We start from the raw sequence: 16657 nt of genomic DNA on the forward strand, positions 1-16657 counted from the left end.
GGCTTCCGTGGATCCGCCAAAAGCAACGATATCACAGCCGGTGTGCAAAGTTCAGCAAAATTGCGGCATTTCATGGAGCAGCAGATCGACAGCGACGGCCATGATCGAAGGATGCAGCTGGCGTAATAATCCTAAGACGCCGTTCAATCTAGGCCCCGGAGGGCAGACGCAATCCTCAAACGCTTCCTGGCAGATTTGCTTCAGTGTGGCGGAAGGTAGCGGCTTCGAGGCTTGGCGATGAGGGCTCTGCGGGATCCAATGGGTCGAGGCGGAGCGCGTCCGCAGCACTGGACCGAGGAGCCTCGTGGCGCATCCCCTGAGCGTGCGACCGAGAGGCCAGCCGAGGTGCGAGTCACGATCATACACTGGCCAAAACTTTAAGGCGTCTAGCCTCGACGTTGCGCGATCCAAGCAGCCTGGAGGCGTTCCCGATCCCCTTTTTTGCCCTTTGCAGTATGGCTCGGATCCCTGTCACTTCCACAACCGGTTACCTGCCGGCCCGAGCGTGGTAAGGCTTTCGTTGGCGCTGCCCAACCAGCGTGCTCGACTGCGTCCCTCTCAGAGTTTTGATGAAAATCTGATAACCTTTGTTGAATCATGGGCCCGGGTCCGCCGCGTTGCGCTGCGCTCCGCCAAGCTGCTGCCCGACGAAGCCGTCCGCCCGCGCCCCGGTCGTCACACGCAATGTCTGTAGCGGAGGAAGCTTGTTCGCCAGACGTTGGAAGCCCATTACTAGGCCGGGCCCCCTCCGGCCGAACCCCCACACTCTCATCCCACCTCCACCACACTATGCAGCGACTCGACGTTGCGTCCATCGCAGCACTATGGCCCTGAACATCACGAGCACGGCCAACATCTCGAGCACCGCCACGTACAAGCTGGTCAATTCGTGGAGCCATGGGGCCCTCGCCCTCGAGCCGGGCGTGCCAGACCTGCAGCTGTGCGCCAGAAGCCCCAACAGCAGCGACAGCAACGGCAACTCGACCGTGCCGCTCGAGTTCCAGTTCCGCACCACCGACAACTCCGGGGACTTCAACCTCTGCGCCGCCGTCCACGACCAGACGTACTGCCTCGATGTCTACAACGTCCAGAAGACGGTGCCGCATCTGACGCCATTCGGCTACTATTCGGGCCAGTATTGGACCGTGGAGCCCGTCGACGGCGAGGTGCGCTTGTCAAACGAGTGGACGGGGGCTGGCTGGTTCCTTGATGTCTACGAGGGATCGTACAATACGTTTTTGAGCAACGACGCGGATTATGCTGGTCACTACTGGACGTTGGAACAGGTGGCCGAGAACGTGGCCCTGCCGCCGAACGCGCCCGCGGTAAGTTTCTTTGCGCTGTTTCTTTTTTTTTTCTTGCCACGTCTATCCGATGAATATTATTTCTGGAGGCTGGTGGACGCACGGGAAAGAAGCTTGAGTGAAAATTCATTCACCAGCCATCATTGGAAAGCAGTCGTTTCTGTGTTGTACAAGAATTTCCTTTACTCTACGACCCCAGGCATGTTACAAAGAAGCCCGCAAGGTTACTAACGCATTACAGGTGGATGATTCAACGACTGACGGGAGTGCTGGAAGTGGAAATAGCGGTCTTTCGACTCCAGCCATTATTGGCATCAGCCTTGGAGGAGGAATCTTCTCGGCCACGATTGTACTGGTGGCATTAGCACTCCTATTCCGGCGGTATCGCAGAAAATGCAAGTACGACCGAGATCGGCTTGCGGCAATCGAGGCGGCAGAGCATCCAGCCGACAACAATCGCCAGCAATTCAACGCATCGCCAAATTCTCAAACTATCCTGGACCCGATGGGCAACAGCAATTCAAACTCCACCATTTGCGGACAAACGAACCCCCAGACAGCAAATTGCAACGTCAGCAGCGTCCCAGTCGAGTTGGAATCCCCTATGGAAGCGCGTTGTGCTGTCCACCACGGAACATTATCATACTTTCCCCAGCGCAACGGGCAGCAGCCCCGTGGCTCTGTCTACGAGCTCCCAGCGAACTTCGAAAACCTAATCAGCCCCGTTCCATCGCCCAAGCCGTCTCACGCTGGCTCGCTCCACCGCCAGTACAACGCCGACGAAAAGGATCCCACGCTCTTCAACCAACATAATCCCCACCTTTCCACGATGACTACTACCACCATGTCCTCGACTGTAACCTCATCCCTACCTACCTCGCCCGTCTCGGCGAGATCCCGCGCGACGTACCAAACCGCGCGCTGGGAGGAAGTCGTGCCAAACGGCCGCGGCGAGATCGTATTCAGCACGAACGGCATGATGGCATCGCGCGCATCCAGGTCTCTCAACACTCACGCGGGCGCCGGCACCTTTCAAAGCGCCGTCAGCGTCACCTCGGCGCCACGGGAACAACTCCCACAATACCACCCCCACCAACAAGACCAGCAAAAACGAGACTACCACAGCTGGGCGAACGGCAACACCAATCCCACGTGGCCATCGTCGCCGTCGGCTTCGTCGTCGCACACCAGCAGTCCTGTTAACGGGGGAACGGGAACGTGCGGTGTCAACGACTGGTACGCCAACACGGCCTTGAGCGAACTCCACGCCCCGCCGCCAGCGGGATTCGAAGGCTGGGGAAGCATCTTCGAGGCCGACGCGGGCGTTGACGGAGACGTTGGCAGGCAGGTGCACGAGGCGGGCGGGCGCGAGGTTTTCCGGATGGTGGACCTGCCGGCGAGCCCCGACAGGGACGGAAGAGGAGACGGTGAGGTCAGATGGGCGGAGGCGATGAGGAGATGATGATCGGAGATGGTTGCTCGTTCTTTCCAGAGCGCAGGCCGAGACGACGACGGACGGACTTGAGGTCACAGTATTACCTTTTTCTCTTCACTGCCACCACACCTTTTTTCCGGTTGTCTTTATATTTGGCGTTTGCGTCTCGCACGCTCTTGGCGGGACTATCCAGCGGCAGCGTGCTTTTTTGGTACTACGACACGAGCTCGTCTACGAGGTTTCCTTTTTTGATTCCCTTTGTTGTTTATAAAAAGCGGCGATTATGATATCGGCGTTCGACTAATAATTTGGGGTCACGGAAGACGGGACGGTGTATCACGGATCTGGCATCGGAGATGATGGACTGTTTACGTCTCATAGGACAAACTGGGTACGGGAGCACTAAGACGGCTGGCGTTCTGATCTTGAGTCCTATTTTTTTTTTCCCCGAAGTCTGCAGCATGAGTCTGCTGGAGGCTGGTTTGATACTACGGGGCTCTCATCCACATGGTCCTCGCTATTCGAGGCTTTGTTTCTGTTCTTTTATCCACGAGATATATATTTGTAGTTATATTTGTGGACGAAAAATACCATCTTACGCAAAAAAGAGAAGTAAAGCAGTCATACAAACGTGTACTACTACAACGTCACTTCATAGATGATGAAGGCTGGAAATCCCGCATACGATGTCTCAGTAGAGAGGGGCATAGGCAGGTACAGACAAGACGGACCGTTTCTTACGTACGTAGTAACTAGTTCATGCTAAAGCAAAAGCAAGCCATCTATGCAAGTTACTCGGAAGGGTATGGCTGTAAAGCCAGAATGCGAACGAATACGAGCATTTCCACGTCAGATAGGACAGAAAAAGGTGCAGGTGACGTATCGGTTACCGGCTCGCGGGTAGCAGCCGGAAGTATGGGTTCTTGCGTGCTTTTTTTCTATGGCCGGTGTACACGGGATATTCACGTTCCGAAAGCGTGGGAATGCAAATATCGAAACGCAGGGGCGGCCTTTGATGGCCACATGACGGCTTTTCAGCTGAAAACTGAGTTTTGGTGTGCAGGAGGTCGCAGGTGGATGCAGTATGGCAGGGAAGTCAATAGAGGCGGCGGAGGTGGTGATTGACCAGAAGGTTGCGGTGGATCAGCGGTGCAACGGAGAGGTCTGTCCGTGCTGAAACGGGAACCAGTGAAATATGAAGCATTACGGGTACGGGTAGAACAGAATAGGACAAAACAAGCGAGGAGCCCGAGGGGCAAGGTTTCTCGGCTGTGGCGGACGGGAAAGTGTGACGGCTGGGACACCGCTTGCCGGTGGTTTCGGCAAATGTACCCCCAAACTTGGAATAAACGTACCAATGGGCCAGGGGGTAAAATAGTTTCCAACCCCTCGGGCCCCAAGAATGAGCGTCACATTCCAGGAGGCGGATGTTGTGAGGGCGAAAGTTGCCGGACGAATTTGGAAATAATTATTAATCTTCGGACGGTTCGGCCTGCGAAAACATACCGGCCGTAAAAAGGTGTTGCATCGGGGACCAGAGTAATCCGGTGTCCAAATATGGTAACGGGTTGGCTAACACGCGACAGTACAAGCATTGTCGGCAAGATAGATTAAATCTCACTCGGATGACATCCGAGCAGAAACGAACGCAAAGCCGTCAGCAACTAGGACCGCTGGAGCCCCACCCAGCGAGTTAGTAATCGGGCATGGTGCCAAGCTGGATGCCTGACGGCTGCTGACGGCGCCTGGATCCAGCCGCGCTCAACGCCTCACATCCCCCGCTTTCGCAGCTCGCCTCGCGCGCTCCCGCTCGCTTCTGCAAAGGACCCCCTTGTCTCATGCACGTACACATGCTCCAAGACGTTCGAACTTGACCGAGGCCCGGCCCCCAAATCAAGGCGGCTGCAGCTTTCCCCAGCAACGCACTGCCCACTGCGGCACAACGGCGCTTCGCCGCCCTCCACATTTTGCAGAATTCTCTTGCATATACGTGAATGGAACTGTTTTGGCTAGGAGAATATTGAAATTTTGCTATATTGGGGTTTACGTCGTATCCATGGTTCACGCGGGCGGCTGGCCGGCACACGCATAACCCGACTTTTGCACAACAAATACGGTGGCCGTATTTGTGCCCCTGGCGCGATTACATGCAAATCAAGATTTACAGGCTAGTGCAGGGCCTTAACGCTACTGTGTGAGTAATAACTCTAAACGCTACCGTGTCGCGTCACACAGCCTCTTCGTGTCGAGCCGATGGCGCGCCGCAATCATCAGCTTTTTACAAGTTCTACAACAGTATTGGCGTTAAAGTATACTGATGATGCTCAAGAAGCTGTAATATCGACATGAGACTCAATGCGTGCTAAGAAAGTTGCGATATTTGACAGTAGAGCAGACCAAATTCCGATTTCTAAGGCGGTGCTCGATCTTTTGAAGTTCAGACTCTAGCGCCTGTGACGTGACACATGACGTATGTGGATTTATCCGCCTTGGGGATGTACAAGCTATGTCACTAACTACATTTCGATCGGCGGGGCTTTTCTCTGGGGCGCGCTAGCTAGCTGGACAGCTCACCTCAACCCTAGACTTGACCCCACGTTCAAACAACACATCGCCTGCCCAATTCATCCAGGACGAAGCAGGTAATTTCAGTTTGATACAAGAAAAAAAAGCTAAAGGGCGCAATCATTCTACAATGCCCGTTACCCTGAAAGTCGCAGACCATAGCGCAGCTGGGTGGAAGAGCGCAGGAATCACGTCGACCGAGGGGCTCCTCAAGGAATCATGCCCCAAAGAGTTCGCCAAAAGCGAGAGGATAATCCAGAGCTCCTTCAGCCCTGCAAAGCTGCGCGAGAACCACGTCTCAGCGTCGCGCAACGGCTTCTTCTGGACGGCGTACCACGCCTACAGCAACCACCACCACCTGGTCATCCGGCCGGAGGACGTGTGGTTCTCGATCCTCAACCAGCTCAGCTTCTTCATCAACGCCAACGCCGAGCAGCTGCGCTCGTTCTTCGTCGCGCACGAGGGCAAGAAGACGCTCGAAGTCGTGTCGGCCGGCACCGAGGGCACCGTCGACTTCGGCGCGCTGGCGCAGTGCATGACGCACCTGATCGCGAAGAACGTCGTCGATCCCGATCTACGGACGTGGGTCATGCCGGCCTTCAGCACGACGACCGAGGAGGACAGGGTCGTCGGCTCCATCCTGTTCATGGGCGCCATGCAGAAGTACTTTGAGTTCAAGATGACCCTCGCCTGCGGCATCCCCTCCGTCACGCTCCTCGGCGAAATCGCCGACTGGCAGGACATCCTCGCGCGCCTCGACAAGCTCGATCAACTAGGCGAGGAACCCACCCGCTTCGCAGAGCTGCTGCGGCCCGTCCTGCGCCGCATGATCCGCTCGTTCGAGGAACCCACGGCGCCCGACGTCGTCGACTTCTGGAACGCCATCGCCCACTACAACCGCGAGTTCAGTGGGACCGACTACATCTCCGGCTGGCTGCCGGCCTTTTGCTTCTGGGACGAGGAGGGCAGGGCGAAGGGGGTGAGGCACCGCAGCTGGGCGGCCGAGCCGGGCGTGTACGCGCTCGATGGCGTCGAGTATCACACCGTCGACACGGACGCCGTGCCCGCCGGCTTCTCGAGCGTGCCCGTCATGTTGGATGATAACGGGAAGCAGTTCGAGACGACCATGGTGGCCGGATCGGTGGGGATTCGGGCTTTCGGGCGGGGGCAGGAGGAGGGACAGGCTGCCGGCGCCGAGGAGCAGCGGGATACTGTGCAGCCGTTGAGCGGTTGGTGGATGTATAAGAACAGGAAAGGGGAAGAAGGAGGAAGAGAGGAAGAGGGCGGTGAGGAGTATACGGTTGAGGTCGAGACTGTCCGTACGGAGCCAGATCCGGTTCAGATAATTGAGGTACCTGAGCCGGCGCCGGCGTAAAAGATGGGCTAGCTTTTGCCTAACGAATTGCAATGCTCTAATATGTTAGATAGGGTAGTCAAAAGAATGTTGTATAAAAAAACTCCTATGCCAAAATCACTGTCAAATATATCGTCCATGCAAATTCGATCAGAGAGCCTCCTGTGGAGCATATTACGAGTTCTTATAGAGTCTTCAAATCTTCACTTACTAAATCACTTGTTTATGTATAATAACTCGATATAATAGCACATACTTAGCTTATATCCCTCCTACACTGTCTTGACTCTTTCGAGTAGAAGTCGATCGAGAAGTAAACGGTCCAAGGGGAATCTAATACCACGTATTTCGCACAATTGTGCAATACAGAATATAAGTTTTGCAAATTTCCTACACCTTCAACCATCCAGCAGATACCTGCTGAATATCTTCGATGGTCTAGTGGTGATGATTTCCGCTTGTCAAAGCATCTGCTCTAGCAAGCGCGGGAGACCGGGGTTCGATTCCCCGTCGGAGAGATTCTTCTTTTTGCCGTTCAGAACAAGATGCAGATCGTGGTGGAGGAGTGGGTGGTTGGGTCAGATGATGCAAATTTTTGCTGTCCGGCAGATCGGTTCGGCAGATCGGCCCGACGCTTTGACTCTGATCGGTGCCGGAACGACAATTATCCGACACCACCGGCTCGCTCGCCGATCTCCTCCCTTTCGGAAACATCTTTTTGGCTTTCTAAGAAAGCTCTGGCAAACTGTTCCGGAAGAGCGCGGTGGGATAATCTAAATATGCTGCTATTTTTGAGGCGGGTCCTGCTTTATAGCCAACACGATATGAAACTTCGGATTGCTTGCTTTTACACCGCAAAGCCTCCTGATGGTAGGGGCGTCTTGGGGGCTAAAAGAACATGGTCAAGTGCTTACTTACACCGCCCCGTTATTTCGTGATGGTTGGTATGATAGGTCTCCCCATGATTTGTTTATAATCAAGTACCCACCATTTCTTTTGGGGCTGCATTTTGTCCTTTCTTCTTTTTTTAATAATAAGTAAAAGATGGTGGACTTCAACTTCACGCCCTACATATACGAGCCACTACCGACGCCCACGTCCATCCGGCTCATCAAGATCATCCAGGGCGGCGACGTGGGGCTGCCGACGCTCTGCGGGCACCGGCTGATCCGATGCGAGATCCAGACGGTCGACCTCGCGTCCAACCCGGAGTACAGCGCGCTGTCGTACACGTGGGACAGCCCGGAGCCCGAGTGGGCGAAGCGCAAGATCGACCTGTCGGCCGACGGCTACGGCGCGACGAGCAAGTGGCCCATCGCGGTGAGCGGCCGCCTCTGCTACGTGCGAAAGAACCTGTACCAGGCCCTCGACCAGCTGGCCCTGCAGTACAGCGTCGACCGCCCCGACCCAGACAACTTTTACAAGACCGACCTCATCTACTACGCCGAATGGGGGTTTCTGGATTGCGTCGTCGACATGATCCAGCGCGGCGCCAGCGTCGGCGCTCGCGACTACTTTGGAGAGACTTCGCTGCACTACGCGGCTGAGAATGGCCACTACGAGATCGTCAAGGAGCTGGTGCGGGCGGGTGCAGATATGGCTGTGTACGACACCAAGGGCAGGATGCCGCTGCACTGTGCCGTGCACCGGAAGCGCGGGCAGTGGAAGAAGGTGGTGCAGTTTCTCGAGGACCCGAACTTCCGGCGCAAGGAGCTGTTGCAGGAGCGTGGGCCCGACAAGGGCGCCGCCAGGAACGAGGAGAGGTGGGATTACGACAAGACGGCGCTTCACATCATGGCCGAACTGGGCAGGGTGGATGCCGTCAGAGCGCTGTTGAAGAGGAAAGCCAGCGTCGAGAGCAAGGATATGTTCGGGGAAACGCCGCTGCACTACGCCGCCGAGAATGGCGAATACAAGATTGTCGAGCTGTTGGTGAGGGCCGGTGCGGATATCAACGCGACGGACGACGAACAGCGCATACCCGTGACCTGCGCGCTCCAAGCGAAAAGGAAAGAATGGGAAGAGACGGTCAAATTTCTCCAGGATGCCGAGTTTCGCCAGAGTGTTCTAATGTGCCCTGAACGGGACAACAACCGTAAGGGCCCTGAGGAATTTATCTGGATCGACGCTCTCTGTATCAACCAGGATGATCTGGAGGAGCGCAGCGCACAGGTCAAGATTATGCCGCAGGTATACGGCAAGGCGCAGTCTGTCTTGGTCTGGCTGGGCAATATGAAGAACTTTTCGGACCGGTCGGGAGGAAATTACGACGAGTTTAAATCGCTGACAGTCGCAATGAAGCGTATGAACAGCGAAGCAGGGGACGTTGAAAGCTTAAAACGGAAGTGGCGCAGCTCATTGCGCGCCTTCACTCGAGGGGACGAAAAAATGCCTGAGGACGGCATATTCTCCAGAGAGGAAATTGCTCAGATAACGCACTGGCTTACCAGATCATGGTTCACCAGAGCGTGGGTGGTGCAGGAGTTGGCGTTGGCAAAGAAAATCAAGATGTTCGCTGCTGAGTTTGAGTTCTCCTGGTCAGAGGTGCTGCAGTTTCTGTGCCTCCTCTTCCACGTTGGATATTTTGATCCTGCATCTTTTTGGCGCATGGATGACGGAACAAAAACAGAAGATTGTGTGGGAGGTGACGGAAGTGAAGCATGGAAACTTGCTGTGATTCGACTACGAACAGCCAATAACCCGGAGGAGTGGGCACTTCTCGAGCCGATATACAAGCAGACCTGGATCGGAGCACCCCATGTTCGTCAAGGCGACAGATTTCCATTATCTCTCCTTCTGGCCGAAACATGGAATTTCGGAACCAAGGATCCAAGAGACAAGGTCTTTTCTCTGCTCAGTCTGGCAACTCCTCTACCTGATTCAAAGCAGGTCAAGATCGACTATTCCGTGCCAGTATCGGATCTGTACACGGACGTGGCATACCTCTTCCTCGACGGATCGGACAATTCTTCCATCTACACTACGGGTACTGGGGCCGCTGGGATCCTCGAGCCACTGGAAGGTTTATCTTACGTCCAAGATCCCTACGTTGGTCCACTGGCCAGAAATCCCAATCTTCCTTCGTGGGTGCCAGACTTCAGCACACCGCTGCTAACCGCTCGTATCTGGAGTAGAAGATTCCAAGCTGCAACTGCCCTGTCTCCAAGCTTCGGTGAAGGTGAGAGCAAATCCATACTGCGCGTGTCAGGGCTGGAGATCGACGAAGTCAAGAAGCCGGAAAGAGAATGGGGAGACTTCGACTTCTTAGAATCAGATGTGCACCTCTTGTTCTATTTCTGTTGTGAAGCATGTCTGGAATATGACAATGCTGGCAACCAGGAACCTTTTCTCGTTGCCTTACTCCGGACACTTACAGTCGATGGGCTTTGGGATACTGAGAATGAAGAAGTTCAGGCAGAGGCCATCAATTCATTCCGGACTTTCTTGTGTAAGTGGCTTCAGTGGCACTACACCTGTTTATATGGTGGTGAAGATGCCTGCTATGGACCGTACACGTACAGCGAGGAAAAGATCCAGTCTCTGACCGAAGCGCCTGACTTCTATGAGAAGTTTCTCGCAACATTTGAAGGGGAAGAGTCGGCAAACGAGGATTTGATGGTATCACTGAAAGCAATGCGGACCAGAGACAGGGCAAATTGCCTCCCGACGGATGACGAACTCAAAGCCGCGCAGATTACCGATTGGTGTGAATTCCACGGCCCGGACTGCACCAGCGAAACAGAGGACCGGAAGATGTTCTTCTCGGTCATGAATACCTTTTATCGAAAGAGAAGCCTTTTCAGGACTACCAGTGGGCGAATCGGATTGGGTCCGCAAACCATGGAGCCGGGGGACAAAATCATCTTGATTGCGGGGGCCCGAACGCCGTATGTTGTCCGTGAGATATCTGAGGAGACAGACGATGAAAGCGAAGATGAAGACGCATCCGAAGACGAGGAAGAGGAGGAAGATGGTGAAGAGGAGGGAGAAGAGGATTTTGAGATTGTTCGAAGTGATGACGGTGAGGATGAGGAGAATGAAGACCCGGAAGAGAGCGAAGATGGAAGAACTCCACGATTCCAGCTTATTGGAGAGGTATACCTTCATGGAGTAATGTACGGTGAAGCTGTGACGGAAGGTGGAAGAAACTTTAAGACTCTCGAGCTCATTTAGGAAGACGTGAGTGTTCTTAGAAACAAGGGTGAAGGGGGTATTTTCATGTTTACTATTTTTGTTGTGATACCAATTTAGTCTCCTGTTGAAGAGATCTATTTTCGTGTAAACGAGGTCTATTGAGCTGGAAAGACAGCTCTTCTGCTCGAGCTCTTGGGATGATCAGCATGCTGGAGTACACTGTCTGCAGAGCTTGGATAGGAAGTATGTACACTCAACAAGCCGAGCCGACACTAACCGAGCCGGGTAAGTTCGGCAGGCTGGTTGCCGAACGGGTCCGAGGCACAGCCGAGCGTGGGGAAAGAGCGTCCGGAACAAAATGATCAGCGACTTGTTGACTGCGGCTATTCTTTTGGTGGGAGAGGCGTTGAGTCGCGTTGAACGGCGCCATTTTCAGAATCGTACGATGTTTTTGTGGTGTTGAGTTCAACAAGCGCTTGATTCCGATGTCTCCGCGCTTCCTTCCGGGCTTCAGCCCGTTGGTTTCCGGGTTGGACCGCCGGCAGTTTATTCCTTCTACACCTCTTCAACTTCGGGTTGATGGATGGCCAAAGCTCCAAGTCAGTACTCAGCTATACTGCAAAAATGTGTGCTCCCGCAGAGCGGTCGCATTAGCCGGGAATGCTTCCTCACTCCTTTGTAACTTGCCTCGCACAACGCGGCTCCTGAAGTTGGACACCAGACCACCGCAGCCACTAACACGAAGATTGGAAAGAGCCGTGACGAGTTTCGAGCGGAGCACTTTTCTAGCGACATGCCTGCTCTTTACCCGTCGCATCTAAAGCAGCTTGTCAACATACTCGAGGAGCAATGAGCGAACGGATTTTGTCGCCTCGTGGTTGGACAACGCGCCCATTCTCATGATGCGGCCTCTCAACCCGACGAAACGGCCATTGGGCCTCCGATCGCGCACTTCTCCTGAAAGGGCCCAACCAAAGAAAATGTCCAACGTCGAACGTCTGGACGAAATTTGAAACGCGCCGTTACCGCCAGATCTCTTTGTCTGGGTGTTTGAGGGCCGGCTTTGGACAATGACCCTGAGAAATCTAATTTCGTCATTGCAAAACACCAACCGAACGACTCCATCAGCCTCACCGGCGGAGGCTTATCGCTCAGCCGCGCTCACCTCTGGAAGCAGTCATGCGCATGCGACCCCGGTTCGAATGTCCCTATCATCGTCGCCCGCGATGGGCGGGGTTGTGGCGATGATTTTGAACACATTTCAGCCTCGCGGGCTATGCTCGAGTGCGGAGAGCAGCTAAATCAACAGAGCCTTGCTGTGACTTTTTCGTTCTTATCTTGCTTTCCTTTTCCTCGTTCCCCCGCGACGATTCGCTCCTATCTGGAATCTCCACGCAGAAAAGCCATGGCAGAAGCGCTTGCGTTTGTGGGTGGAGCTTCCGCACTTATCACCATCTCCAAAGACTTTCTACGCGCTGGGAAGAAACTCAGGTATTACGGAAGGACTCTCAAGCATGCCAAAGAAGAGATTAAGGCAGTAGAGGTTGACACAATGACCTGCGGTAACATCCTGGTTCTATTCAACAACGCTCTTGAGGAGGACTCGTCGCCCATGGCCGCAAAAATAAGGAATTTGGAAATCGACAGGAATCTGCAGAAGAGAAGCAGTTCGCTGCTACAAAAGATACAGATGATTCTCGAGAAGCGCCTGCGGCCGATGAGCAAGAAGCACAACCCGGGGGCGCTGCAGCGTCGAGCGGCTCAGTGCATGTGGCTATTCCAGAAAAGCGAAATCAACGAGACTCTGAACGAGCTAGAGAGGGTTAAGGCTTCGGTACAGATGTGCATGGGTCTTGTCATATATGCGGCTCTGAAGAACAAAGCGAGCCAGATGGCCGTCATACCGCCCGAGTTGGACGACCGACTGTAAGTTCTCAAACAAGACCCCTACCTCAGGAGTCTGGATGTGCTGGAAATGCTGATATGGTGCGACATGCACAGTAAAACCATGGAGAGAAGCCTTCGGTGTCTGACACGAACATGTACTCGGCTTGAAGAATCTCTTGCTGAGCACGACCCCGTGCAGGCCGAGGACGAGTCTCCGTTTTGCGAGCTAGTAGCCAACCTTGTGGAAAGAGAAATCAACGAGTCGAGAGAGCGGAGGAGGAATGATCGCAGTCAAAGAAGAGCAGCCCGACAGGGCTCTCTCGCACCCAACACCGATTCGACTTCCTCACGTAGAAGCCCGTCTCCATCGGGTCCTTCGCCAAATATATCTCCCCGTTCCCCCGGTCCTCCTCCGAGGCCCGGAGGAACTCTTGCTGCTGGGAATCCGATCAACTCTCCGAGGTCGGTCAGTCCTCCGGAATCGGCTGATCTGGGCTACTGCTACGATTGCAGAAGCTACCACATTCTCTTCGGCACAGCTGACCCTCACGGCGAAAATGTGCCTCATTCTACGGCCCGCTCCCATTCTTCGGTATCCTCCTTACCTAGTGAGCCAACAGGATCACAATCAGATCCGCCCCCGTCTGATGACGAACGGATCCCCGGAAGTCGAAGGACGTGGATGCGTGCTGAAGGGCGGCCTGTTTCGGAAGAACGACTACAGAGAGGAAGGGGCACCGATCATGTCGATGACTTACCAAAGACTGATCGGCCAAGCTGGGAATGAAAGGCTCGAAGAGTGGTTCGTTAATTAGACGCTTACCTAGTTGATTTATTGATACTGTGTGATGTTGAAGGAAGATGTCTTTATAGTGAAGTGTATTTTGAGAAGAATCTTACACTACAAAATCACAAATAACTTTAGTGTAAAAGTACTGGGGCCTTGAGGAGAGGACATGCTGTTGCCGCCAATTTACGGACACTATTATGTAGATCAGGGTCTTGTGGAGCTCAAGCGCATATCTGCCACCGGACTCGGTTAGGTGCATTTGGTTGCTCTAATTATAGAAATTGGCCCCCAAACCCCTTGAAACCCTGTTTTTTGAGTCTGCAAAAGGACCAAAACTTCCTCTAGGTCGTAGTGTATCGGCGTCAGCATTTCCTCTTCGCCAAGCTTACCATGGCTTTCATTTCCGCCCTAGCATTCTCGGTAGTCGTTTTAGCCGCACCACTGCAAAACATCACCATCACTGTTCCGGACGGAACGTCAAATCATGGCGACCCGCACCTTCTATGCACCCCAACAAAAGCTACTGACATTGCAGCGTTCTTCCTGGGTAATTACTTGGCGCACGTTGCATCTATGATTTCCTTGCCTGGAGAGGCCCCGATTCCCGTGTTCCTCTCGATGATAGCTACCTTGTTCTATCCTGTATCTGGAGTGCGCAGGGGTATAGAGGCCATAAAACGACGTGCAATACTCCACCGGAGAACTCCTCTCGACACGGCTTTGAAGGCAGGTGCGCTTGCTGAAGTCGTGCGCACGTCTCGTTGGAAACCTCAACCCAATGATCGTATCCACGGTATCGAGTTGCCCCACGCATCATCTACGTCGAATCTTCAAGATGAAGAGAACCCACAGATCTCCGAGAGAGCCGGTAGAAAATGCGTTACCGGAGATGATCCTAGCCTCCAAAATGAAGGAGGGGCAGTATCCGCTCGATTGGACACCGCAACATCTCCAGCAGAGTGCTTTCTTCCTGTAGCATCTGCCTGGAGTTTTTACGGTCGCAAGGTCCACGGCCGTTGCTCTTTACCAGAAGGTTACGCACTTGCGATACTTCCGCCCGATGCGAACCTGTGCTATTGCGACTCACCCGATAAAGCCTCAATCGACATATCTTCATCATATTCCATTCCACGCGCCCTGGTCTCGATTTATCAACTTCTCTTCGCAAGCCTTACGCTGTACCGCACCCGGGGAGACCAACTGGATAGATATGGGTACGCCGCCTTCGGGTTGACCGTTACTCCGTACTTGATCATGTCCTTTGTCAATCTTGTGGGGTCATTCTTGACGCCCACATACTCACACGTCTATCTCGTCCAAACAAGTATCATGGAAGAAGCCAGACTTCGGAACGGGGCTTTCGACGGCACGGTTGGCAAGGTCACAAATCAGTGCCCTTCCGCTGAGGGACAGCAACAGAGCTCGAACGAGTTCCACGAAGCCTCCCAGGAAGGTGCCAGCATCTCCCTCAAGTTGGTAGTTTGGCTGGATCGGTTGCTGTTCTCTCGTTTGACGTACTCGGCCATCTCCAAAGGAAACAATCCATCGTTGGAATGGGAAATGAGGCTGCTTAAGACCGAGAAGGACGAGAAGCTCGTGTTCACAGGTGAGCATTCGGAAGAACATACGAGCCAAAAGATGGTGCAAGTTCCGTGCTCGGTCACGCAGCACGGAAGCACGAACCAACTGAGTCGAACATTGATTATGCGGCTTGCAAGTGCGTGGATTGGCTGTCTTTCATTCGCCATAATTGGTGGGCTATCGCATTTCGAGCAGGGAAAAAGCACTAATGTCCAACGGAGTTGGACCATGGCATGGTTAGTAACAGGGGTTGTATTGGGCCCAGACTGCTATCAGGCCATAGAGACTCTTTCCAACTCTGTCGCAGATCTGGTCCAGTCCACCAAGATATACAGGATTGCACTGTTTGTGGCTTTTTTCCTATATGGAGCAGCTACCGTGGGTGGTATGGTGGTTGTCGGTCAGATGCTCAAGGATTACGGCAGTTGCATCCGTATGTATTGATATATCCTGTGCAGGGCGCTGGTTATTGCTTTACGATATTGCGGTAGAAGCAACACATTCCTAGGCAACGCCATGCAGAACATGATGATTTCTATTGGAAATTCAAATCATATTTTCTGTAGGACGAAAGAATTTCATTTTGAGGGGACTTACAGAGGTAGAAATTAGCAGCACGGTTCCGTTCGTCTACCCAACCGCAACCATAGTCTGCACTAAGAACGTATCACCTTCTCTCTGTTAATTCGTCAATACTGCCCTTAAACGCTTCCTCCCATTTGTTTGCATTTGGCGGGCTCGAGTCAGGGATGGGACTCAATACACCCATCAAAGTGACCTGCTGCAACCGAGGGATAGCGAGAGGGGGTGTCCTCTCGAAACCACCCTTCCCCACACCTTTCAAGATGCCAACGCCAGCGACGAGTGCTTCCCCTGTCTCGTTCGCATGCTTCTTTCTGATTCGCTCTTTCGCTATAGCAACGGAATCACGATGGGACCATGGATTGTCAACAGGAGGCTCGGAGTCATCTTGGTAGCGTTCAGACATGAGATCGACTGAGTCTCGGTGATTGGCGAGAAGGGATGCAGCGTTATCCGACATGTCGGATGTATTCGAAAGACTTGACAGAGAGCGAGCTTCTGATCTGCGACGATCCGCCGCCATAACCTCGTCAGGACGAGGACTGTAATATCCGCCTGTGAAAACGAGATCGTCACTGTACCGAAGATTGTATGGAACGGTAGGAGGTTCGTAAATGTCGTCGTCTCGGTGTTGCGATCCGAGACCGGAGGCATCATCGGAAGAAAAGGAACCAGAGTTCGAACGACCATGAGATGAGGGTGGGGCTCTCTGTGCATTCGCTCCCTCTGCTTCGCTGCTACGACGAGAAACCCAGGCGGAAGAGCCGGGTGTGGGGTGTTTGGTGTTAGGCGGGGCCATGAATAGGGCATCACTATCGTCGTCCATATCGAATTGAGGCTCGTCATCGTCCTGATAGACCTCGACGTAAGATCGGAAATGAGGATGGCTTCTGCTTTTGTCGAGAGCAGTACATTCCCGGGCGGCAAAAGACCATTCCTCCAGCTTAGTGTTAACTTGATCAAGACCAGTAGGCGAAGGACTCGTCGGTGCGTCTTCATCTGGTGCGACTGACATCGAATCTGTA

General features: G+C 53.7%; 5 protein-coding genes across 5 annotated transcripts; all 5 read left to right on the top strand.

The window, feature by feature from the left end:
• Window positions 1–824: 824 nt before the first annotated feature.
• Window positions 825–2766, top strand: LTHEOB_4012 (Carbohydrate-binding module family 13 protein; the record flags this gene model as incomplete). The annotated part of the gene is made up of 2 exons (XM_035513000.1): window positions 825–1325; window positions 1546–2766. The coding sequence occupies 2 exons, from the start codon at window positions 825–827 to the stop codon at window positions 2764–2766; spliced, it is 1722 nt and encodes a 573-aa protein (XP_035375405.1).
• Window positions 2767–5434: 2668 nt separating this feature from the next.
• On the top strand, window positions 5435–6679 carry LTHEOB_4013 (uncharacterized protein; the record flags this gene model as incomplete). The annotated part of the gene is made up of 1 exon (XM_035513001.1): window positions 5435–6679. One exon carries the CDS (start codon window positions 5435–5437, stop codon window positions 6677–6679), a length of 1245 nt encoding a protein of 414 aa, XP_035375406.1.
• Window positions 6680–7702: 1023 nt separating this feature from the next.
• LTHEOB_4014 (Ankyrin domain protein) lies at window positions 7703–10831 on the top strand (the record flags this gene model as incomplete). Its single annotated transcript, XM_035513002.1, has 1 exon — window positions 7703–10831. The coding sequence occupies one exon, from the start codon at window positions 7703–7705 to the stop codon at window positions 10829–10831; it is 3129 nt and encodes a 1042-aa protein (XP_035375407.1).
• A 1366-nt stretch (window positions 10832–12197) lies between these two features.
• Window positions 12198–12722, top strand: LTHEOB_4015 (uncharacterized protein; the record flags this gene model as incomplete). Its single annotated transcript, XM_035513003.1, has 1 exon — window positions 12198–12722. The coding sequence occupies one exon, from the start codon at window positions 12198–12200 to the stop codon at window positions 12720–12722; it is 525 nt and encodes a 174-aa protein (XP_035375408.1).
• Window positions 12723–14798: 2076 nt separating this feature from the next.
• LTHEOB_4016 (uncharacterized protein) lies at window positions 14799–15494 on the top strand (the record flags this gene model as incomplete). The annotated part of the gene is made up of 2 exons (XM_035513004.1): window positions 14799–15075; window positions 15316–15494. 2 exons carry the CDS (start codon window positions 14799–14801, stop codon window positions 15492–15494), a joined length of 456 nt encoding a protein of 151 aa, XP_035375409.1.
• Between the last annotated feature and the right edge of the window lie 1163 nt (window positions 15495–16657).

Source organism: Lasiodiplodia theobromae (genome assembly GCF_012971845.1).
Source record: "Lasiodiplodia theobromae strain AM2As chromosome Unknown scaffold_10, whole genome shotgun sequence".
Classification (NCBI taxonomy): Eukaryota; Fungi; Ascomycota; class Dothideomycetes; order Botryosphaeriales; family Botryosphaeriaceae; genus Lasiodiplodia; species Lasiodiplodia theobromae.